Genomic DNA, 24,139 nt, shown 5'->3' on the forward strand with positions numbered 1-24,139 from the left:
AGTGGCCACATGGTACAGCTATGCTCAACATTAGTATGGGAGCAAGGAGAGAGGAAGGGCACCTTCCCTGAGGATACCCATAGAGTGCTTTAAGTACATTTATTTGGTGTGTGTGTGTGTGTGTGTGTGTGTGTGTGTGTGTGTGTGTACGCGCGCGCATGCGTGTGTATCAGAGGACAACTTGTAGAAGTCAGTTCTCTCCTTCAGTCGAATAGGTCCTGGGGACCAATCTCAGGTCCCCGGGGGTTGGTAATAGATGCCTTTATCCAATGAGCCATCTCTCTGGCCCATGATTGCATCTACAGAAAGATGGATTCTTTTATTAAAATCTGCTTGGCATGTTATCATAAGAACTTAAGAACTGACTCATGAAAGCTCAAAAGCTATATCCATCACTAGAAGCATGGCCACCAGCATGGGTTCCTCTCTCAGATGACATGTAGTGGCAAAAGACCCAGCCCTGAACCCAGATGACTCTTGTCCTCACCTGGATGCTGCCCACTTGCAGAGATAGGCCATAAATACCAAGGCATTTGTGAAAATAATACAGTCCCAACTGCACACCCCAAAGAAGAGCATGCAAATTGTGTATCAAGGCTTACTGACACCTGAAGGAAAACAAGCAAACTGGTGGCTTGGAGAAGCCAAGCTTTGATGGGTTATAAGGATCAATATTACACACGTGTGGTGGTGCCCACCTTTAATCCCAGCACTCTGGAGGCAGAGACAGTTGGATCTCCATGAGTTCGAGGCCAGCCTGGTCTACACAGTGAGTACCAGGAGAGCTGGAACTATGTAGAGAGACCCCCATCTCAAAGAAATAAAACAAAACACCCAAAGGATCAAAATTAGATAAGTGGAGGGCTTTTTCCCCCCAATGCTGGGGTTAAATCCAGAATGTTCTAGATGAGGGACAAGGGGTCTCCCACTGTATCACATCCCCAGCCTTTCTTTGAGACAGGGGTCACTATGTAGCCTACAATGGCTTTGAACTCATGATCTTCCTGCCTCAACTTCTCAAGTGCTGAGGTCACAGGCTTGGCCCACACTATACTTGACAAGGACCTTCTTTTTGCAGCTTACCAGATTCCTCAAGAAAAGAACCAGAGAAACAAATGAATGAAGGGAGAAAATTTACTATAAACTCAAGACTTGGGCAAATTCCATCGTGGGTGAATAGCAGAAGTCAGTTTGGGAAGAGCCATGTTTTAGTGTCAAATCCCTAAAGGCCCAGGTGGTGGATATGGTCTTAGACACACCCAGGACATCTTCTTCAACAGCACTCTGTTCGGCTGAATCCCTGCTCCTATCCCCTGCTTCGTCCTTCATCCTGAAGACCCTGCTGTCCTCACAAAGTTCTCATGATAATAGGCCTCCTCTCAAGCCTGCTCCGGTTGCTAACTTTGGATCAAATGCTGTGTACACTACCACATCCGAAATCCTGGATGGCATAGGCAATGCATCCTAAAAAACAAAACAAAACAAAACAAAAAAAACAAACACAAAAACATCTGTACTTGTGAGCTTAGCAGCACCACTTCTGGCCTCTTCTCCCAAGAAGAATGTCAAAGGAGAAGAAATGTTGTAAAAGGGGCCCATCAGGGCGCTTGAGACCGCTCATCTCCAATAGCAGCTATGAGACGCTCACTCTCTCATCCAGTGTGCATAGGCTCTCCTTCTAACCCTCTCGACTCCCGTCTTGTGTTTGTAGCGTATCTGCTTCGCGGTGGGGAAACTGAGGCTGCAAATACAAAGGCAGTAACTGCGTCGAGGTGTCAGGAACAGCAAATGGCAGACACAAGGCTTAGTGACCTTCGGTGGCACTGATGGTTCCGTCCTTCCCACCCCTGCCCCTGGGATTGGTTGGCACCGAGACATCGCAGGAGTGGATCTCCACCATGGTCCCCGCAGGAGACAAGCATAGAGGAGTCGTAGCATAGAGGAGTCGTAGCAGCGTCTAAATATTCAGAGAAAGAGATGGGCGCAGATTAAGCAGTTGTTTGACATTTTCGCGAACTGTCATTTTAAAACTGAAAGTACTCACAGAGGGAAATCGCTAGGCAAGCATTTTAGAAGTCAGGGAAAGGGTAGGGGCTTTAGTATACTTGTATTTCCTTAAATGTGGTTGTATTGAGATCTCAACAACGAGTCTTTTTTTTTTTTTAAAGCAAAGAAAAAAAAGACTAATGTGGCTTCCGTTTACTAAAGCACGGGCGAGTTTTCTCTCTCCTACCTTTGGGTAACGCTCTGCGCCACCACCTCTCTCTCGGTTTCATGATGCCCGCACCTTGGTGAAACCACAACTTCCCCACTGGGGATTGCTGAGTGCCCAGGAGGGAATCACAGCCAGCTCGTTCTCAATATAGGCTGGAGGAGACTAAAATAATAAACTCACAATGCAAATGGTGGAGGGTAGGGGTCAGGGGACCTCACCGGACAGGAGAAAACCCATGGCTTTGGGCTTCACGGCAGGGAAGTGCCTGGCTAGTTGAAAGGTCAGGTGCTGCTGTGTCCACTAGCACTGGAGCATTACATAGAATTGTAAAAATAGAACCTCATAAAAATTCATAAGCTCATTAAAAAATTATTTGACCATATAGGTTAGGGGTACCAAGGTCAGGACTTTGTCAGACTCTAGACAAACCTTCTCCTGATATATATATATATATATATATATATATATATATATATATATATATGTTATAGATACTACTATCTATAGTAGTAGATAGATAGATGACAGATGGATAGGCAGATGATAGATAAATGATAGATAGATAGATAGATAGATAGATAGATAGATAGATAGATAATAGGTAGATGACAGATAGACAGATGGATAGATGATAGGTAGATAGATAGACAGTTGATAAATTACTGAAGATGAATAGATAATTGATAGAGGATAGATTATGTGTGTATGTCTGTGTGATGTGACTGTGTGTTCATGTGTAAATACCCTTCAACATGTGTGCTGAGGCTAGAGTAGGGCATAGAGTGTCAGATTCCTGTTTCTCTCTACTTTCCACCTTATGGCTTTCAGTCAGGATCTCTCACTCACCTTGCAGCTGCCCTTATGGCTAACCTGGATGGCCAGAGAGCTACTGGGATAGCTGCCTATCTGCCTCCAAATTCTGGGTTAAAGACACATGGGTGTTGGGGATTCAAGCTCAGATCAGCATGCTCCGGACCCCATCAAGCTAGCCCTATCCCTGCAGCCCTTGTTAGTGGGAAAAAGAGACACTATGACATGTGACAGAAAGAATTTGTTCCTTAGAGGTTAATCTGTCCAGGCCTGCCTTTTGACTTCTGTATTTAGGAGCTTAAGGGAGTCATGGAACGCCTTGACCTTAAGGTTCCAATCTGGGAAGTTGGGGACTCTGTCAGGGCTGAAAACTGGAGTCCAACACAGTGCCTGACTCTGACAAAAGCTTTGCTCTTGGTTACACTTCTAGAGAACCTCTAAGGTCTAACAAAGGTGAGTAGCAAAATAGGACTGAGAAGTTCCACAACCTCATGGCAACAGGCACTGGGTACCAGAATGCACCTCCAGGACACTACCTTTGGCCACATCCTTCCCCTTCAGATTGCTTTGTCTGACCCATTTGCCAATTCGATATCACTTTCCTTTGAAGGGAGGGCATTTTCTGTCTTCTGACCATCCATTCCTCTAAATCTTAAGGCATTTATCTAAGTCTTCATTGTAACCTGCCTTTGATGCCCTGCTTCTGTGTTCCTTTCCAGGTGCACACAATGTGGTGTGCTTTGACGCTGAACACTGTCCCTTGGGTCTAGTACAGATGGCAGAAAATGTCACCAGGCTTTTCTACCCTCCATGAGGCCACTTTACTGTCCTTACCTTCTTGTTTCCAGAACAAACCAATGTAACTCTTAATTGCTTGAGTTCCAAGGGCCCACGCAGTATGTTGTGACATACGGTAGGCATTCCATGAATGAGTGAGTGGAGGAATGGTATCTCAGTGGTTAAGGGTGGGTCCCGGTACCCACAACTCATAGATCACAACACAATTGCCTGTAACTCTAGCTCCAGGGGCCCAGACACTCTTCTGGACTCTGGGGGCACCTGCTTTCAGGTAAACATATTCTCTCTCTCTCTCTCTCTCTCTCTCTCTCTCTCTCTCTCTCTCCCTCTCCCTCTCTCCCTCTTCCTCTCTCCCTCTTTCTCTTTCTCTCTCTCTCTCATTCATACATATATACATATGCATACACACACATGTATATATACATATTATACACACATGCACATGCCCCTTAAAAATAATATTTTAAATTACCGAATGGAGTGCTGGGGAGATGGCCCAGTGGTTAAGAGCACCTCCAGCTCTTGCAGAGGACCTGGGTTTGGTTCCCAGAACCTACATGATGACGTACAACTGTACCTAACTCCATTTCCGAGGAGTCCTATGCCCTCTTCTGGCCTCCATGGGCACCAGGTGCACACTTAGGTACATACAGACATACAGCCACACCTGAGATAAAGTAACTAAATCTTTAAGGAGTGAGCGAGTGAGTAAATGGTTAGCAAGAAGCTCCCATGGTCTGAGTGGAAAGAGGCTATGTCTTACTGAGTAGTAGGCTGTGGGTAAGCTACCAGACCTGGAAGCTTGAGGCTGGGGAAATGGCTCAGTCAGTGAAGGGCTTGTTGTGCAAGCAGGAGGACCAAAACCAAGTCCAAAGCTGTGGGGTGTACACCTATAACCCCAGGACTGGGGTGGCAGAGACAGAAGAATCCTAGGGACTCGCTGGTGAGCTCCAAGTTCAGTGAGAGACCCTATCTCAAAAAAAGGTGGAGCAATAGAAACACTGGCATTGACCCTGGCCTTCACATCCATTCACACAAAGAAACACATACAATACACATACAAAGAGAAGGGGGTGGGGGAGTCAGGTAGGCTTTGTGAGAATAAGCAAGGGCCTACTGTGTGCAGCCTTCCTGTCTCCTGTTTCACAAGCATCATCTCATTTAGTACTCCAAAGAGCCTTTGTGCTCATGGAAACCCATTCTCCAGGCAAAATGAACGTGATTACCTAGATCAATGGAGATGCTAACCCAAAGACCCAAGGTCATTGTCACTTCAGATTCATCTCCCAGTCCACTTCTTGCCAGCAGTGGGAGCTCTGATGATTCCAGTCTTCATTACCTCATCTCTAAAATGGCAAAAATGTTTCCAACTTCCAGGTGGCGAAAATTGAGATTAAAGTAACTCAGTTGCTACAAGCCAGGCACACAGTAAGACTTTTGCAGCCACAGCAGAAGCAGGGGGAGTCACAGTAGTGCCAGGGTGATGGTCACCTCTAGTCTTTCCAGTTCAAATGACTCTACTCTGGGAATCTGAGAACAGGAGTAGGATCTGGATTCAAATCCTCAGGATTTACCACTGGTCTCCTAAGTACAATGGTGGCAAATCCCAGACACCACCACAAGGTGGGGCAAGGCTTTGGAATTCATGGTACCTGAGTCCCCCCTGGGGTAAAATGGCTGTGTTAGGAAGGAAGTGGGAACAGTTCCAAGGAATTAAGAAAGCTCCCCTCTACCCTTCATCGGTTAGCAAGAGCTGGCTATCAGATCTTCACGGGGATTCATCCTTAGCATTTAAGATGAGGCTCAGGAAAGCAAGATTAGCCACAGAAAGGGCATGCACAGGGAGGGAAGAGAGGCGCAAGGAACACCTCCATCCCTTTCCACGAAATATAAGATGCTGGGGTCAGAGTTCACTGCTCCCCTCACATCCAGTCGGGGTGGCGGCAATGGGTCACAGATCATGAGAAGGTCCACTTTATCTATCACGCATCTCAGCCCTCCATTATATGAGACGTGTCAACAGAATTTGAGAACCGCTGACCTGGACCCAAACCTGGTGACCAGAAGATGAAAAGGGTTTAAAAGATAGTCCTGCTTTGAGAAATCTTGAACACAGGATTAGAGTGGGGCAAAAGGCTGAGCTATGGTGACATGAATCAAAGCTCACGGTGTTGGAGTGTATAGGAGGCTGGCTTCAAATTCCACCTCTACTCCTATAGCCACACAAGCTTGGGGGAGGAAAAATGTTACTGAGTGAGCTAGTGTGTTGCAGGTTGAATAAGACAATAGCTGCAAAGATCTTAGCATGTTGCTACTAGTAACCACAGTAACTGCTCCAAAAAAGACAAGCATAATGTAACTGTCACTTGTCACAGTCCCATGGTAATGAAGAGGGTTTGCTACTGTTTTAGTTAGCATCAAGATTAGGGTCTCCTCTGTTGTTCAATGTGTGGAGTGGGTGATAGCCCTGGGTTCTTGATGAAATTCCAAAGCCCTTAGGACTAAGACTGAGGAACACAGACACGAGTTTTGACTTTTCGCACAATTCCAGCTGTAACTCTAGACGGGCAGCAGTTGTGTGATCGAGACTCCTGGTCGTGGATCTGCAGTGAACCCAATAACCTAACCACCTTCAGTGCGGGGGCGTGACAAGGCAATCCAGCACTGATTCACAGAGCAACTGCAGGTCTGGAGAGGCTGTCCTGGATGACCCTCTGCTCTCGGTCTAAGCCAGGGCTCTGGGGGAGTATGTTGACTCTGACTAAACTGACCCTAGCCCTGGACAGAAACACTGGCATGGAACAGAAGGGACAGTACAAGAAACTAACTTGGTTGAGTGCATTTAGGCCATGTGGGTTTTTTATTTTTCCAGGTTCACAAGACCATTTCCTGAGGGACAGGGTGAAACTGGTGTATAAGTGACTGTGACACTGAGGGAAGATGGAGAGAAAGCCAGAAGCCCCACTTAAACAAATGCAAGAGAGACAAGAGGGCAAAGGTCTATTTGAAGTATATTCTGTGGCCTCCGGAGGCCACCCTGGCCTCATTACCCTTTCAGCCAGATGCATCTCTGTTCCCTCATCTGGAACATGAGGGTAACAGCAGCAGTTCACCAAGGTCTTTTAAGGACCCTGGGACAGAGCGCCTGAGACAGGCTCCCAGTGAGGATCACGGCTCCTTTCCAGCCATACTCCCAGTGCACCATGACCCCAGAGTCATATGTCCCACCTGTGGTTTAGCTTCTCTGAATGCAGATGTCTTCGGGGGTTGCTCTAGGTGACCTCTGAGGACTGCTAATGTGGGACACCCACGCCACTTCTAAAGTTGCTCCATCCTGACTCAACATTGGGGGTGAAGTGGTGGGTGAGTTTCGCTTCTCTCTCTCTCTCTTTCGTCTTCTCAATGGTGGGAACTTTCATGATGACATGGCCCTGCTGAGGTGACTGGGAAATTCAGGTGCTTGAAGGTGAACATGACTGTCCCTTATACAAGGGGAAGAATCCACTGGGACTTGTACTCCTTGGAATAATCACCGTCTTTCTGTATAGTTGTTTCTTCTCCATCACAAAACAGAAGGGCATGCTTTGTCCTTAGTCAGCGGCGTTACCCTCTGCCCCGGAAGTCTCCCCTAACTCAAGCACAGCTGGGCATATGGCTTCATGGATAAAGACCTGTGGGACCTACATAGTGGAAGAGGAGAACTTATCCCTCAAGATGTCCTCTGATCTCCACAAACATGCCACAGTACACATGTGTACACACACACACACACACACACACACACACACACACACACACACACCAAACAAAGAAACAAATGAAGTAAATAGAACTTGTTAGATGTCTTGGGCAGAAAGTTGGATAACCAACTCTTCTTTGCAAATTACAAAGTGTACCCCGACCCTCTCTTTGTCCTGGAATCTCAGGGGATCGTTGGAAGGCATGTGCGGCAGTGATGGGGGTGTTCGCTGGGCTCTCCGTCTCACCATGATTCATTTTCACCTCTTTAAGACTGGGCATTTCGGGGCTGGGGATTTAGCTCAGTGGTAGAGCGCTTACCTAGGAAGCGCAAGGCCCTGGGTTCGGTCCCCAGCTCCGAAAAAAAAAAAAAAAAAAAAGAATGGGCATTTCTCGAACAAGCAGATGTATTTGAATAAGTAATATTCGGTAAGCCAAATGGCTAGCCTTTCGTAGTCGGGACTATTAAAACTCAGAGTGAGATCTGTGAAGGTAGGGAGGTTCTCCAGAAGCTGGGGATGAGGCTTGTGTGGCGGTCTGTGGAAAATCCCAGAACGTAGGACACTTGGGAGTTGCCTTCTTCAGCTTGTCATGCACGCCTCTTTGGAGAGTGCCTTTGGTAGGAGGCAGCTCAGGGAAAGAGTGAGCAGCCTCAGCCTCAGGGGAGTGGTGGTGGAGCTGACATAGAGATTTCACTTGCAGACCTGTAAGAGCAACCAAAACGCAGATACCCGCCGAGGCAGGAAGTTTCAATATTCAGTCAACAAACATCTACTGACCTCTACTAAATGTGGCACCAGTGGTTATGGCAACTCAGGAGCCACAGCACTTTCCCCCTTAAAATAATCCCTGTCCGGGTGAGGCTCATGCACTATAAAGTCGGGAGGACAGACAGCAAACAGAATTAGCTGATTCAATTCATATTCTGGCTGGTGGTGATCAATGTTTTAAAGGTAAACGGGGTTGGGGGGGAAGCCAGGATATAAAGCTAAAACATTGAGGCTGAAATTTTAATAAGGATAGGAAGGAAATTCCTCACGGAGGCAATGACAAGTTTGTAGACTTGAAGGGGGGCTGTGCAGGCAGCTAGGGAATAGTGCTCTGAGAAATGGCAGATGCAAAGGCCCTGGGGCAGACCTGTGTCAGAGTCTTTCCAAGAATAGCAAGGAGGCAGAGAAGCTGGAGTCGGCGCAGCACACAGGGCTTTTGCTCTGGGTGACTTGGGAGACTATTAGAATATTTATCAGCCAGGCATGATCCAACATTGATTGAATACAATCCCTCAGGCTCCTGTGCCTTGCAGGTGGTAAGGAAGCTGGAGAAGCACCAGATGTGAGGACAGATGATTGTAGATAAAACTGGCCGGCCTGACTGGGGGGCAGGGGTGGATGAGGACCTGAGGACCGGCCAGCCCCTCAGCTTATAAGGAGAAGATAGGCGCTGATAGGGTCTGCTAATGATTTGCTACAGGGGCCTGCGAGATGGCTCAATGGGTAAAGGTGCTTGCCTCCAAGCCTGCCTATCTGGGGTTTGCTCCCTAGGAGCAAGGAGGACCCACCTAGTAGAAGGGAATAACCAAGTCTTGAAAGGGAAGTTGTTCTCTAATCTCCACACGTGCACTACGGCATGTGCCCCCCCACCCTAAACACACAAAGTAAAGAATAAATTTAATTAAAACGTTTCGTAAGCATTTGCCTCAGGCCTGAGGATGGCTTCTAATGGGAAAGGATGAGGCTCTAGAAAGATGGAATTGTGAATGGAGCCCGCAAAGGAAAAGAAACAAAAGGCTGTGCATAAAGCAAGGGGTCAAGGGGTCAAGGATGCACGTTGTTGGTATGTGTGTCCGTTCTGAGGGTTTCCAAACTGTTACATATAAACACACGCCAGCAGGCTGCAGGTGTAGCTCAGTATTAGTGTCCACCTACCATGTGCAGGGGTGGGGTAGGGTTGGGGGCCGGGTAGTGGAGCTGGGGTTCCAACACAAGAGTCACGGCCAGTGTGCTGTCCAAGCAATGTATCGAGCAGGGCAGGGCAGGATGGGGGGGGGGGGGAGTGGTTCTAATTTTTTGAGTGAGAACACCTGGCTTCAAGTCTCACTTCTCTCTCTAACCAAGAGATTAGGTACACATTATCTATGGGGGCTGTGCTTCTGCCTAACTCTAAACCCGGCATTCTGTGCTTTGAAAATGCAACCCCCAGAAGCAGAGATCCGGAAGAATGGCTTCAGATCCCAGGGGGGATGGATCCTCATGGTGTCAGGTAAAGTCTGCTACCTCACCAGGTTGTCCTGGGGGCTTTCCAAGCTAAAGAACTTGCAGGTATCTGCCAGACTTTGGTCCACAATAAGAGCTCAGCATATACGGTGCTTGCCACACATAGAGCTCCTGGCTTGCTGTGAGAGGTTTATTTAAGTATGTAAGCGCCTGTCCAGGAAATCAGGTGGCCCACAATCTTGAGACATAGTGACAGATTTTTTTTACCCTGCACTATATGGAGCACGAATAAGTGATTTATCACACACACCCGCCTCTAGCTACCCTACACTCTGTACATTTTGCGTGCCCAAGAAGTCGCTAAGAGAGGAACGCCATTAAAAGTGTAGAGGCAGGAGACTTCATCTCGTTCTTTTTTTCTTAATCTTCCACAGCAAACCTGGTTTCTTAGCCCTGTCTGAGAGGTGCTTAAGGAAGAGATAGATTGGTTCAAAGGGGCCTTAGAAACCACTTTTTTTTTTTCTCAATGGCTTTCATTAAAACCAAGAAAACCAGAGCCTAGAGAGGTCATTTGCATGCCCTGGTGACCCAGTGGGCAGGAGGCAACCGAGAGTTAGTGTTTAGGCTCCTGATTCTTAGGTCAGTGGCTCTCAAGTGTACCTCTCTGGGATCAGGAATGAATGAATCAGGTTAGTGGGAAATCAGGATCTGGGGGGAGGGGAAGTGGCCGTGGACCCTTTGATGGGCTCATTGCCTCTAAGGAGAATCAGAGGGGCTTCCCTGTGATGCTGGTCGGATAGAGCTGGGGTCTTGAATGACCCCCTCGAGCTTCTGGGATTGCCCTGGGGCCTGCAGTGTTTGCATTGGTCTAGACATTTTCCACCAAACCTCCCGGCAAATATTTGAAGGCTCCGATACAATGCCACACAAATAACCATATCTAAAGCCCCACAGTGTAAACAGCCTGAAGTCCTTGGTCAGCCAGCAGGGATCAGAGGGATAAAAAAAAAACAGCTCAAGCTGGCTTCTTCCTCAAAGCAGACTTCCAAAGAAACTCCCCAAACCTTAAAAAAAAAAATGGTGTATTTTTGTTGTGGCTAAAGTCAGGTGTGTGTGTGTGTGTGTGTGTGTGTGTGTGTGTGTGTGTGTGTGTGGCTAAAGTCAGGTTTGTGTGTTTGTATGTGTTGTCTGTATGTATGTGAGTGTGTGTGTTTGTATGTGTATCTGTGTGTGTGTTTGTATGTATATCTGTATATGTGTATATCTGTGTGTATGTATATGTATGTGTGTATGTGTGTTGTGTGTGTGCACAGGCAAATGTGTATATGTGAGTGAGTGTGTGCGTGTGTATCTGTGTATCTGTGTATATGTGTATATGTGTCTGAGTGTATCTGTGTGTGTGTGTGTGTCTAAAGTCAGGTTTGTGTGTGTGTGTTTGTATGTGTGTGTCTGTGTGTATGTGAGTGTGTGTGTATGTATATTTGTGTGTGTGTATGTATCTGTGTATGTGCTTGTATGTGTATCTGTATGTATATCTGTGTGTATGTATATGTATGTGTGTTGTGTGTGTGCACAAGCAAATGTGTATATGTGAGTGTGTATGTGTGTATCTGTGTATATGTGTATATGTGTATCTCTGTGCGTGTGCAAGCACCTGTGGAGACCAGAGTTGTTAAATCCACTGGAGCTGGATAGATAGTTATGAACTGCCTGACCGATGCTGGGGTCAGAACCTAGCCGGGTCCCCTGGGAAAGGAGTAGCAAGAGCTCCTAACCGAGCTGTCTCTCCAGCCCTGCATTTGTAATCTTTGATAAGTTTGGGTGTTTTGTTTCGTTTTGTTTTGTTTTAATGAGGGCTCCCATAGACTAGACTATGTCTTTCTTCCCATTGGTCCTTAATGAACAGGAACTAAATCCCATTGTCTAAAAGGAATGACTTTACCAGAGCACCTAGGCAAGTGACAGAACTTCCCAAATAAAGTCAAAGGGACACATAGGAGCAGTGCAGCTGTGATAACAGAGAGTGGGTCAGCACCGAGTACCCACCTTGTGACCATGGTCTTAAGTTCTAGAGCCCCATTGCTTCAGCCTCCCCGCCTGGAGCCTTGCCCTGCTAAGGAAGCATCCGCCATTACGCCATAGCTCCAGCTGTTTGCTCATTTTATTCAAGACAGTCTCACTAAGTCACCAACCTTACCTCAAACTCACCCTGAGCCCAGGCAGGCATTGATCTTATGATCCTCCTTCCCTGCCCTCCCAAGTAACCGGAGTTATAGGCCTAAGCCACCAGGCCCAGCGACACTGACCACTTCCTACATCAGGGTATTATTGCAAAGGTTCGCCTTTTCCTAATTCAGTCTAAATAATCCAGTCCAGGGCTCCATCAAATCCAAAATAATTTTCATCCAGTGAGCATTGAGTGTATTTTCATTTCATTATTTTAGTACTTTTTTTACATTATTTTCTTTTCTATTTGTAGAGTCGCTATGCATCTATGAGACTTATTGTTTTTCTAAACAATGTTCTGATATCAAAGGTCCAAGGATCCTGGAGCATGACCCTATAACTCCAGTGAACTCTCAGGCCTAGCTTCTGGGAACTGAGCACTGCTCCTTTCTCCGCAGATCCGGCCACTTCACCGCTCCATCGTGGCCAGCACCAGGTGCACAGAAAAATTAATGAGGTGTGTGGGCCAAGGATGGGAAAGGTCAAGTTCTCCACCGCTGCTGACACAACTGTCGAGAGAGGCCACCGAGGGAAACTAGCTATAGGGAAAGAGATGCGGACCAGAAAGCAATGTCCATGCCAGGTGGTTTTGAGCATGTGGAAAGAGGCCAGGGTGCTACCTATAGACTGTGACCCCCCTTCCTGGAAACAAAAGGGCTCTGCGCAAAGGCTGGGCTGGAACTGGACAGCCGCCTCTGAGCAGTGGCATCTAGGGGCATTTCTCCCCTCCTCCCCTCCTTATCCTCCCCTCTCTTCCCCTCTCTTTCCCTCTCCCTTCCTCTCCCCTCCCTCCCTTTCCTTGATTCCCTTTTCCTTCTCCTCTGCTCTGACCTCCCTCTCTTCCTTTTAATCTTTTCTCCTTCCTCCCTTATCTCCTACTTTGATCCTTTTTTTAAAGTTTATTGCCTTTTCTCTTTTTTTCAGTATCTTTCTCCCCCTTCCCGGCTTCTCTTACTGTTAAATAATCACACACACACACACACACACACACACACACACACACACACACACGCATACACACACACACACACACGTGTACACACACATATGCACACACATTTTTTTTCTTCAGATTTTTCAAGGTTCCTGAGAAGTAGCTATCTGATAACTTCTATGTAGGTTTCTGTTTATCCAAAAGTAAAATAAGGGGCTAAAGAGACGACTCGGTGGTCAGAGCACAGGATGCTGTGCTGAGGACCCAGGTTCAGCTCCCAGAACCCACATAAGCTCCTGCAACTGCAGTTCCAGGGCATCTGATACCCTTTTCTACCCTCCTGGGGTACCAGGCACTCAGGTGATGCCCATGTAAGCAGACACGTATGCACATGATGTAAATAAGATGACAGTCTTCTAAAGGAACATAAAACGTGGGATGGCATCTGTGCATGAAAAGTCCCCAGGAAGCCCACCCCTTCCTCTGCTAACCTGAAAAAGACAAGACCACTAAACGTTGCCAATTTTGTGCCGGAGGATAGGAGTCTCCAAGTGGCGATGTGCAGGAGAATACACAGAAGAGATGGGAGGAAATCTTAAGCCTCCTTCATGTTTGTCAACTCCTTTGTTTTTACATTAGTTTTATACTATACACAAAAGATCGGCACAGTGGAGCGTGACATAGGTTAATTAGTACCAATACCAGGAACGGGTGCTCGCCTGGTTTCTCAGTTTTAACTGCACCTGCTCTGCCAACGAACCTTCACCACCTCCTTCCTAGGAAGGCAGATGGTCCCTGGATACTCCCTGTCAAAGATGCCCTTGGGTCCCTCTGCCTGTAGATGTGCCATGCAGCCTGGACAAGTGTCTTCCAATTCTTATACATGTGTTGAGTCACTTCTTCCTCACAGCCTTCCTCCTAGGTGGATCTTACTATTATTTACATTTAAAAGAAATGTCAGTGGTTTTCTCTCTCTCTCTCTCTCTCTCTCTCTCTCTCTCTCTCTCTCTCTCTCTCCCCCCCGTGTGTGTGTGTGTGTGTGTGTGTGTGTGTGTGTGTGTGTGTGTGTGTCCTGTGCACTTCTATGCCTGCCTGGGTGTGCGTGCATGTGGGAGTGAGCGGCTGGTGTCAGGTGTCTTCCTCTATTTCTCTCCAACTTATTTTATTTCTTGACACAAAGTATCACGTTGAGCCTCCAGTTAGGCAATTGACTTGTCTGCCTGACCAGTGAGCACACCCCAGTAAGACGACAAATCCAAAGCCATACTTTGACACAGGTGCTAGGATCAAAATCCAGGTCCTCAGGCAAGTACACTAAGCACTTTACCAACAGAGCCATTGCTCCATCCCCATTTTAAAGATGGAAATACTGAGGCCCAGTGTGGTGGTTCAAATGTAATTGGCCCCCATAAGCCCATATGGAGTGGAACTATTAGGAGATAGCCTTGCTGGAGGAAGTGTATCACTGTGGGGGTGGACTTTGAAGTCTTCTATGCTCAAGCCATACCTAGTGAGGCTCACAGTCTCCTTCTGCTGCCTGCAGATCAAAATATATAATTCCTATCTCCTTCTCCAGCATCATCTGCCTGCATGCCACCATGCTTCTCACCATGATCACAATGGACTGAACCTCTGAAACTGTAAGCCAGTCCCAATTAAATGTTTTCCTTTATAGGAGTTGCCCTGGTTATGGTGTCTCTTTACAACAAGAGAAATCCTTCACAGCAATAAGACACCCACAGGTTAAATGACATTTCTATGTGTAATTAGTGAGTCTGAAGGCTGAATCTTGACATATTTAACTCCAGAAAAAAAGATCAGAAATCACGTCCCTATTCTGCCCTCTGATTTGGTAAAATGGACCACAGGTCCCTAAGAATCACCCAAGATTACCACACAAGTCTCTGCAAAGTGATGAAAGCACGCGGCATGCAGTCACCACCACAGTTACTGATGTTAGAAAGGTCTTGTATAACCAGGCTAACCTCAAACTCTATGTAGCCAAGGCTGGCCTTGAACTCCTGATCTTCCAGCCTCCAGCACCCAAGTGCTGGAATTGTAGGTGTGTGCAGCCACATCCAGCTCCTAATGAGCCATTTCTAAAAACACACCTTCATGAAAACTTTCAAAGTTCTCATTACCCATTGGGAGCAGTTCAGAAGCACTGGCCTGGCAGTCACTGTTGGTCATCATCAGCTCCGCCCTTAGTATCTGGTGTCTCCCTGATCCACGATGCCAGATGGCCCCACACCCATCCCCTTCTTGCCTGCTTTCAAAGCTAAGCTTTGGTTCAGCTTTTCTTTCTGCCTGAAATGCTGTTGAGCTTTTCTTCGGTGCTAGAATCCTGCTTCTTCCTTTGGGGGATAGGTAGACAGACAGACAGAAAGACAGACAGATGATAGATAGATAGATAGATAGATAGATAGATAGATAGATAGATAGGGATAGATATAGATAGATGATAGATGATAGAGAGATAGATAGATATAGAGAGATGATAGAAAGATAGATAGTAGATAGATAGATGATAGATATAGATAGATGATAGATGAGATAGATGATAGAGATAGATAGATAGATAGATAGATAGATAGATAGATATAGATAGATGATAGATAGATAGATGATAGATAGATATAGATAGATGATAGACAGATGATAGATATAGATAGATGATAGATGAGATAGATGATAGATGATAGATAGATAGATGATAGATAGATATAGATAGATGATAGACAGATGATAGACAGATGATAGATATAGATAGATGATAGATGAGATAGATGATAGATGATAGAGAGATAGATATAGAGAGATGATAGAAAGATAGATAGATAGTAGATAGATAGATGATAGATATAGATAGATGATAGATAGATGATAGATAGATATAGATAGATGATAGACAGATGATAGATAGATGACAGACAGACAGACAGACAGACAGGGAAACTAGAAAGAAGAATGCTGCCCTGGGGACAGCTATAAGGAGTAAATGGATAACTGCTTTACATTGTAAAACCTGCTTCCTCCCACCCAGCATAAAAAGAAATGCACACCTGTCTGTATCTCTCATCCCAACTCAGTTTACAGCAGAAATTGAATCTAACTTGTCCCAAATGATCCCAGACCCCTAACACACTGCCCAGCATGTGACTCACACTTAGGAAATGTTTGCTTGGCTGAGTCAGCATCCGCAGAGGCTCTTTACCCCCAGGCCTGAGAGCTGAGTCTGCATCTGGTCACGGGGGCATAAAAGGGTACCTTGGTCATCTCTTAGTGCAAGGATGAGTGGCCACATGCATGTACAGGGGACAAGTCGCAGCCAGAACCCTCACCAGGCACTGTAGGCAGAGTGTAGACAGCTACTCAGAACTAAGACTCCAGGGTTAAAGGACGGAGACACAGGGAAATGCTAATGGGTAGAGATGCCTAGCTCATTCGACAGGCCCTTTCCTGGCACATTTTCTGAAGCAGAAATAAGGAAGAGCCATTCTATTTCCAGAGTGTGGCCTGAGGTGTGAAATGGGCAACATTTGTGTCTTACTCAGAGACCTTATTCCTACACCTAGGCTGTGCCTTGTGCTCAGCCTGGCATATGGACAGTGCCATTAGGAAATAATTGCTTAGTAGGGCCTTGATGGTCTTCAATTCAAATCGCAGGTTCCAGGCCATAGCCATGCGTAGGGTCTTGGGTCAAGTCTTACCCTCTTGGGGCTTTTGTTTCCTCCCTATCAAAGTGAGAAGGGTGCATCCAGTTCTACAGGTCTATGAGAGGAAAAGTGTGGGAGTGACTTGACAGTTTATCTCATTAAAACTTTATTATTATTTTTTTATTATTTGTGTGTGTCTGTGTGTCTGTGTGTGTGTGTCTGTGTATATGTGTCTGTGTATGTGTCTGTGTGTCTATGTCTGTGTCTGTGTGTGTCTGTGTGTGTGTGTCTGTGTGTCTGTGTGTGTGTCTGTGTGTGTGTGTATATGTGTCTGTGTATGTGTCTGTGTGTCTATGTCTGTGTCTGTGTGTGTCTGTGTGTGTGGGTGTCTGTGTGTGTGTCTGTGTGTATCTGTGTGTGTGTGTGTGTCTGTGTGTGTGGGTGTCTGTGTGTCTGTGAATCTGTGTGTCTGTGAATCTGTGTGTGTGTATCTGTGTGTGTGTGTGTGGGTGGGTGGGTGTCTGTGTGTGTGTGTGTTGAGGTATAATTGTGCCACAGCCTGAGGGTGGACATCAAAGGACAACCTGCAGAATTCAGCTCTCTCTTTTCACTTTGTGGGTCCTGGGGATCAAACTCACATTCTTAAGCTCCACAGCAGGTGCCTTTACATACTGAGCCATCTCCATAGTCCAGACCTTACTTCATTTGCTAGGTGATTCAGCTTATATGTATTTTTTAATAAATTTTAATATTAAAAACTTTTCAATAAGCACGCGCATACACACACACACACACACACACACACACACACACACACAATCCCATCACATTTGGATGTTTGAGGGTGATCCACCTGGGTTAAGAGGTTGATCTGGCTGGCTAGTGGACTGTCTCCTTTCTTCCTCACCATGCCATGTGCTTCCCTGCAGTAGCTATGTGCTGGAAGAAAAACCGGCTCCTAACAGAAAATAAGTCTTGAGTCAAGGGTTTAAGGGTAGCAGCACTCACCTGCTAGAACCTCAAAGCAAACTCTCAGAACTTAATTTAATAGTACTCTGAGGACTGATTCCAAGAAATGTTGGTAAAAGTTACAGGTTTTTGTTTCCTTTACACTTTGACCTATCATATCATTATGAATAAATAGCCATGGCATACCTACTATATGCAGAACCCATGATATATTCTATAAACATCCAAGGATTATCCACTGTGTGCTGGGCTCACCATCAGTCTTGATACAGGTGTTACAGAGGGAGGAAGCAGTGTGCTCTACTGTTCTGTAATGAAGGTTCTCTATGCTAGGTGTAGTATTTATTAGTTTAATATCATACTAGACTGCTGGTTTTTAATTTAATCTTTTACAAGCTACTGGAAACACCCTATTTCTAAAAATGACCCAGCAGGAGAATGTGGGTTGTTGAATCAAAAGACAAGAAATGTCTGCCCTTAGGAGTTTCCCTGGCTAAGTGATTTCATAGCAGCAGGTCTGGGGAATAGGGGCTTGGAGCTGGAAGTGATTTTTTTTTGAAAGGTGGGGGGTGGGCCATGTAGGTTTGGATTTGCTGATTCATTCAAAGGGCTTCACGCATAGGGAATATTTAGCAGTGTTGGTAGTGAGCTTAACTGCATGCTGGGTAGTTAGAAAAGAAGGAAAGGAAGGGAGAGAGAGAGGGAGAGAGGGAGAGAGCGAGAGAGGGAGAGAGAGAGAGGGAGAGAGGGAGAGAGAGAGAGAGGAGAGAGGGAGAGAGGGAGAGAGAGAGGAGAGAGGGAGAGAGGTAGAGAGAGGGAGAGAGGGAGAGAGGAAAGGGGGGAGAGAGGAAAGGAGGGAGAGAGGGAGAGAGAGGAAAGGAGGGAGAGAGGGAGAGAGGGGGGAGAGAGAGGGAGAGAGAGGAAGAGAGAGAGAGGGAGAGAGAGGAAAGGAGGGAGAGAGGGAGAGAGGGGGAGAGAGAGGGAGAGAGAGGGAGAGAGGAAGAGAGAGAGAGGGAGAGAGAGAGAGAGAGAGAGAGAGAGAGAGAGAGAGAGAGAGAGAGAGAACTCCTGAGCTATGAGTTATGACTGAGCAAGCACTTGATTCAAGTCTTGCTGGAGCTGACCCATTCAAGATATTTCTCTGAGCCAAATCATTGAACTCTTCCAGCAACTGGATGAGGCATAAATTCCATTGTCATCAACACTTCCACATGTTCATGATAGAAAAACAAAAAGAATTAGAATAATGTATCCAAGTCAAACTAGGCATTCCCAGAAAGGAGCTGGTGCATCTGTCTCCAGGACTTCCTAATGTCCTGGGTTATATTTCTTGGAAAGTCATTTCTCCTCCCAAATAAGGCATCTGCTTCCTCATCCCGGAGAGGGAAGAAAGGACAGGAGACCATTTTAAGGTCGATTTGTAAACACAGGTCCTGACCTACAGAAGCACTTACCCAGGTTTAATGATGTGTGGCCCATGAACCAAAAACATTGTCAGCCAATGTTGTTATTGTGTGGGGTTTTTTGTTTGTTTGTTTTTGTTTTCTCACCCCACCCCCCAAGCACACACACCCAACAGGGTTTCTCTGTGTAGCCTTGGCTGTCCTGGAACTCACTCTGACCTCCACCTGCTTCTGCCTCTCAAGTGCTAGGATTAAAGGTAAAGCAGGCCCCATTACCACACGGCAGCCGATGTTTTTAAATAAATAAAGTTTTATTGGAACAACTACAGATACTCATTTGTGCATTGTATGCAACAGAATTGAGTAGTTGCCACCACAGAGACTTGAATGCCCATAGAGCCTAAAATATTTACTATCTAACCATTCATGAGAAAGGATTGTTGACTATTGGGACATACCTGATAACCTACTACATTTCTAGGTTTTTGTTTGGCTTGGTTTTCATTTTTGAGACAAGTTCTTGCTGTGTAGTCCAGGCTGGCCTCAAACTCTGGATCCTCCTGCTCAGAGATGAGATTAGAGGCATAAACCACCCCACCTGGCCACCCAATGGATTTTAATAATAATGGACTATATATGTGGTGAATAGAAAAGATTCTAGAAGATCACTAACCAATTATAAACAATTGGTAAACAAGTTAATGACCACCACTGTATACATTGGAATTCCTTTCATGTTGTTGATTGAGGCAGGGTTTCATAGAGCAAGCCTCGAACTCTCCCAAACTGGGCTTGAACTTCTGATTCTTCTGCTTCTACCTCGAAAGTGCCACCATAAACAGCTTTGGAAAAAAATTATTCTCCTAATTAAAGTATAATTTATGTACAGGAATATGCACACACAGAACAATATATACAAGTCCTGCTGATGTAATCACCTTTAATCCCAGTACGAGGGAAATAGATGCAGGTGGATCCCAGGAGTTCAGGGCTAGCCTGGCCTACATAGTGAGTTTCAAGTCAAAAACAAAAACATAGACTCTTCGGGAATTCAAGAGAATCCCTCAGCAGCTAAAAGCACGAGTTGCTCTTGCAGGAGTTCTGGCTTGATTCGAGGTGGATCACAACTGTTTGTAACTCCTATTCCAGGAGATCTAGTACCCACTTCTGTCTCTAAAAGCGCCAAGCACACATGTGATATGTAAACATACATGCAGTTAAAAACACTTTTACACATAAAATAAAAATAAATTATTTTGAATGGGGGACTGGAGAAATGGTTTAATAGTTAAGAGCACCTGCTGCCCTTGCAGAGACCCTGGATTCGGTTCCAGTGCCCACACTGAGGCTCACAACCACCTGTAACCCGGGCTCCAGTATCAGATGCCCTCTTCTGGCCTCGCTAGACACTGCATACACATACTACACAGACATTCAGGCACACTCACATTAAAAATAAATAAACATGGAGAGATGGCTTGGTGGTTAAAAGCATTGGCTATTCTTCCAGAGGACCCCCATTCCCAGGTTTTTTCTTTCTTTCTTTTTTTCTTTTTCTTTTTCTTTTTTTTTTTTTTTTTTCGGAGCTGGGGACCGAACCCAGCAAGCGCTCTACCGCTGAGCTAAATCCCCCACCCCCATTCCCAGGTTTTAGTCCAGGAATCCACATGACAGCTTAAAACTGCCTGTAACTCCAGTTCCAGGGGATCCAACACCCTCTTCTGTCTTCCAAGGGCATCAGGCACACACGTGGTGCACACACATACACACAAGCAAATCACTCATACAAATAAAAACTGAAAATAAAATAATAATTACATGTTCATGGGCATCCCATCTGCACACACATCTGTAATTGCAATTACTTGATAGTGCCCTATATTGCTCTGAGTAAATGAAGAGTCTGGGTAGGACAATCTCAGGGTATGAACACCTTGAAGACCTACCTGCACTCTCATAAGCTGTTCCCTGGACTCGAAGTGCAGCTTCCTGTTCATTCACATGGGTGGCTGGTGGTGGGGGAAGAAGGGGTTAACACTGGAGTTTTTTGAGAGGGAGAGGTTTGAGTATCTGGTGGCACAGCACAGTTAGGGCTACAAATTAAAACTGCATTGATTAGTGGGCAGTGCTGGTGATGGTGGCTTTTTAATGGGTTTTCCCAGCTCAAGACAGAAACCGATGTTCATTACTTCAGTCATGATGATATTAAGTAAGAGACAGGAGAAACAAAAAGACATTTATTCGGAACACTTCATTATTCTGTTTGGAGCTGTGAGGCAGAAAGAGTCCTCCTACTGGGCACAACCATAAGAATCAGGGATCTGTCACCTGTCACAACAAACTAGGAAGCAAGAAGGTGAAATGAAGGGCCCCCACTTCTGTGAACTTATGACCCCTTTCTCAGATAAACAGCAATAGGTGCAAACCTTGCGTGGGATCCCATGCATACAACCACCTCCTTCCTGCTCCCAGAGTCCTCCCTTCCCACAGGTGATCCAGGTACCTAGCACCTGCCACCAGCTGTCTTTCAGTGAATCGTCACCCTAACCAGACTGAATCAAAACCAGCAGAGTCTACGCACCATCGGGAGGTCTGATCCTGTGCCTAGCAGACAAGGGCTGCCAGCCTATCCCTCGTTAATATTCATCTCTATCTCTGACCCAACCACAGTTCCTCCCAACTGGTTGTGTTTGAAAGTGCACGCAGTAAGAGAATGTCCATCGAAGTTCCTTTGCCCTCCCGACCGGTTCTGAACGTTTGTCCTTTGCCCAGTTCTTCCAACCCCAGCGTCTCCGATTCTAAGAACCCTAAGCTTGCAGTGGACTAGGTTTGACCACTGGCAACGGCGGCCTCCGGTCTTTACAGACTGGGAAGTGTGTACACAGGTGTTAGCCAGCTTTGCACAGGTGGTCTTCCTCAGTGTCTACAGCCTTCCTGCCTCCTGAATATTAGGAGAATATTTCACAAATGAGGGAACCGAGGTTCAAAATGGCCTCTGCCCCGGGAGTGTGTGTGTGGATCTAAGCAGAGCCTTTCCCCGCAGGTCAGGTCCCAGCCTGGAGGTCTGGGTGCGGCCTGTGCCTCCTTCCTTCCTCTCTGGGTCCCAGGGGAAATGTAGGACCGAAACTCCTGCCTTGCCGAAAGGCTCAGGGCTTCCTTCCGGGCCAGACCTGGGTGGGAAAAATAATTTTTTTTTCTTCAATGACTTTGGGGGTGCCTGCTTTAGGTGTCATACAAGACTCCTGCCGCCGCCACCACAGTGAACTTGTGCTTATAGAGCGCGACTCCCGGCACAGCGGACATCCTAGAATTAAGAACCTGAAAAAGTGGGCCTGGGTAGCCCACAGCTGCAATAGTCAGTCGAGCCACTGGTCAAGCTACGCACTCACTACTAGAAAGGAGATTCCGCAGCCCTAGTTTTGGGTGCAGAGCCCTGGCGCGGTTATGTTCCGGGTTTAGGCAGAGGGCGAGCCCCAGGAATCCTGCTCCCCCTTGGCTTGGCGGGGCAAGTGGCTGGTGCAGTCCCGCAGCCGCAGAGCTCCACTTTCGCTACTCCCTCTGGCCATAAATGAATCGGTGTCTCCTTTCAAGGGTCCCGCAGGCCTCTAGCACGCTAACAACGCACGGCCCCGGTCAGGCAATTCTGCAAATCCAAACTACCAGGCCATCTGAGGGGGGCCTGGAGAACAGTAACCGAGGTAAAAAAAAGAAATGGGGTCCCTCCAATTCGTTCTAACTGGCGCCCATTCCCAAACGATCGGATTCTGGCTACATCTCCAGGCTTGCTACCTGAAGACACCTTGGAGACTCTCTGCTCTCCTCATCCTCCCCCACTCCCCCTTTCCAAGGCACCCCAACTTTCTCCAGCTCTCTCACCTGAAACCCAGAAGCGCAGTTTCTTCTTTCTGGACTAAAGCCGAACCTGTCGCCAGTGGAAAGGCCCCCCCACCCCCACCCAGCCTAGGCCGCAAGCCACTTGCTTTAAAGTCCAAAGGTCACCTAAAGTTTGATTGATAAACAGAATCGGTAGAGAAGATTTGGAGCCCCCCAGCGTGAGTACAATGGGCTCTGGCAAGTCCCAATCCCGGCCCAAGTCTCTGGCTCCGTTGGACTGTCCCTTAGGCTCTCCCACTTTCTCGGTTTTTCCCCCTCCCCACCACCATTTGCATCTTGCCGAAAGCCGAGCCCTTCCCACTCATTTGCATATCTTATATGGCCTAATGGTGGCGATCATGGCAAGTTAGAAGTTTTCTGACTCCTCTCGGAGGAGTCTCCGGGACCCCAGAGAGTAACAGGTGTCTGAAAGCTAAAGGGTGGAGGGGTTCCAGGACTTGGGGTTCTTTGTAAAACTCCCCTCCACCCTCCTCTCTCACACCCACCCATCCCCACAACCCCTTCTTTTTCCGTTCTTGGAAAATGGTGTCCAAGCTCACGTCTCTCCAGCAAGAACTCCTGAGTGCCCTGCTGAGCTCCGGAGTCACCAAGGAAGTGCTGATCCAGGCCTTGGAGGAATTACTGCCGTCCCCGAATTTCGGGGTGAAGCTGGAGACACTGCCCCTGTCCCCCGGGAGCGGGGCGGATCTCGACACCAAGCCGGTTTTCCATACTCTCACCAATGGCCACGCCAAGGGCCGCTTGTCTGGGGACGAGGGCTCAGAGGACGGCGACGACTATGACACTCCTCCCATCCTCAAAGAGCTCCAGGCGCTCAACACCGAGGAGGCCGCGGAGCAGCGGGCCGAGGTGGACCGGATGCTCAGGTAAGCGAGCGAGCGAGCGAGTTACGCCCTGGAGCCCGCGCAGTCTCTGGAGTCCCCGGTCCCGGCCAGAGCCATGCGGTGCAGACTGCTGTCCCACAAGCCCCTTTCCCACAGGAAAAATATCCCGGGGGCGCTCCGCTTCTCTGCTAACAACTGAACCTGGCCCTCCGCCGGGCGACCAGGAACCTCGAGGCTTCATCTGCCTCTACCTAGGCGGGCAGCTTGGACCCAAGCACCTTGCTGGCGGTACCCAGGCAGGAGAACCGAAGGTGCGGAGCCTTAGGTCACATGACCAGAGGGGCAGGTGGGTGCAGCGATACAGCTGCGATTCCCCCAGAACCCACCACATTTCCCAAACCTCAAGCCACGCATTTCTCCCAGAGACCTGCAGTTCTTTGCAGAGGGCCTGACAGCATC

The 24,139-nt window shown here is 47.1% G+C and overlaps 1 protein-coding gene and 1 long non-coding RNA gene across 10 annotated transcripts in view; one reads left to right on the plus strand and one right to left on the minus strand.

The window, feature by feature from the left end:
• Positions 1-1,115: 1,115 nt before the first annotated feature.
• On the minus strand, positions 1,116-23,080 carry LOC148003015 (uncharacterized). 6 transcript variants are annotated; one of them, XR_015631268.1, is made up of 4 exons: positions 22,839-22,906; positions 20,909-20,971; positions 19,421-19,522; positions 1,118-1,957 (listed from the first exon to the last, which is right to left on the minus strand). It is a non-coding gene; the product is annotated as an uncharacterized LOC148003015 (long non-coding RNA). The 6 variants fall into 6 exon arrangements; XR_015631267.1 differs by lacking the exon at positions 19,421-19,522 and adding an exon at positions 7,052-7,503 and having other exon boundaries at positions 1,119-1,957; positions 22,839-23,053; XR_015631264.1 differs by lacking the exon at positions 19,421-19,522 and having other exon boundaries at positions 1,116-1,957; positions 22,839-23,061.
• The window catches only part of Hnf1b (HNF1 homeobox B), a 55,128-nt gene continuing 53,090 nt past the window's right edge, over positions 22,102-24,139 (plus strand). For 3 of the 4 annotated variants that reach the window (NM_001308148.1, NM_013103.2, NM_001308149.1), the window contains exon 1: positions 23,228-23,722. In NM_001308148.1, coding sequence (NP_001295077.1) covers positions 23,379-23,722 — 344 coding nt within the window. In that variant the 5' untranslated portion in view covers positions 23,228-23,378. Of the gene's footprint in view, positions 23,723-24,139 lie in introns of all 4 variants that reach the window. The other variant, XM_087569995.1, reaches the window with a different exon arrangement.

Source organism: Rattus norvegicus, chromosome 10, assembly GCF_021556685.1.
Source record: "Rattus norvegicus strain SHRSP/BbbUtx chromosome 10, alternate assembly SHRSP_T2T, whole genome shotgun sequence".
Classification (NCBI taxonomy): domain Eukaryota; kingdom Metazoa; phylum Chordata; class Mammalia; order Rodentia; family Muridae; genus Rattus; species Rattus norvegicus.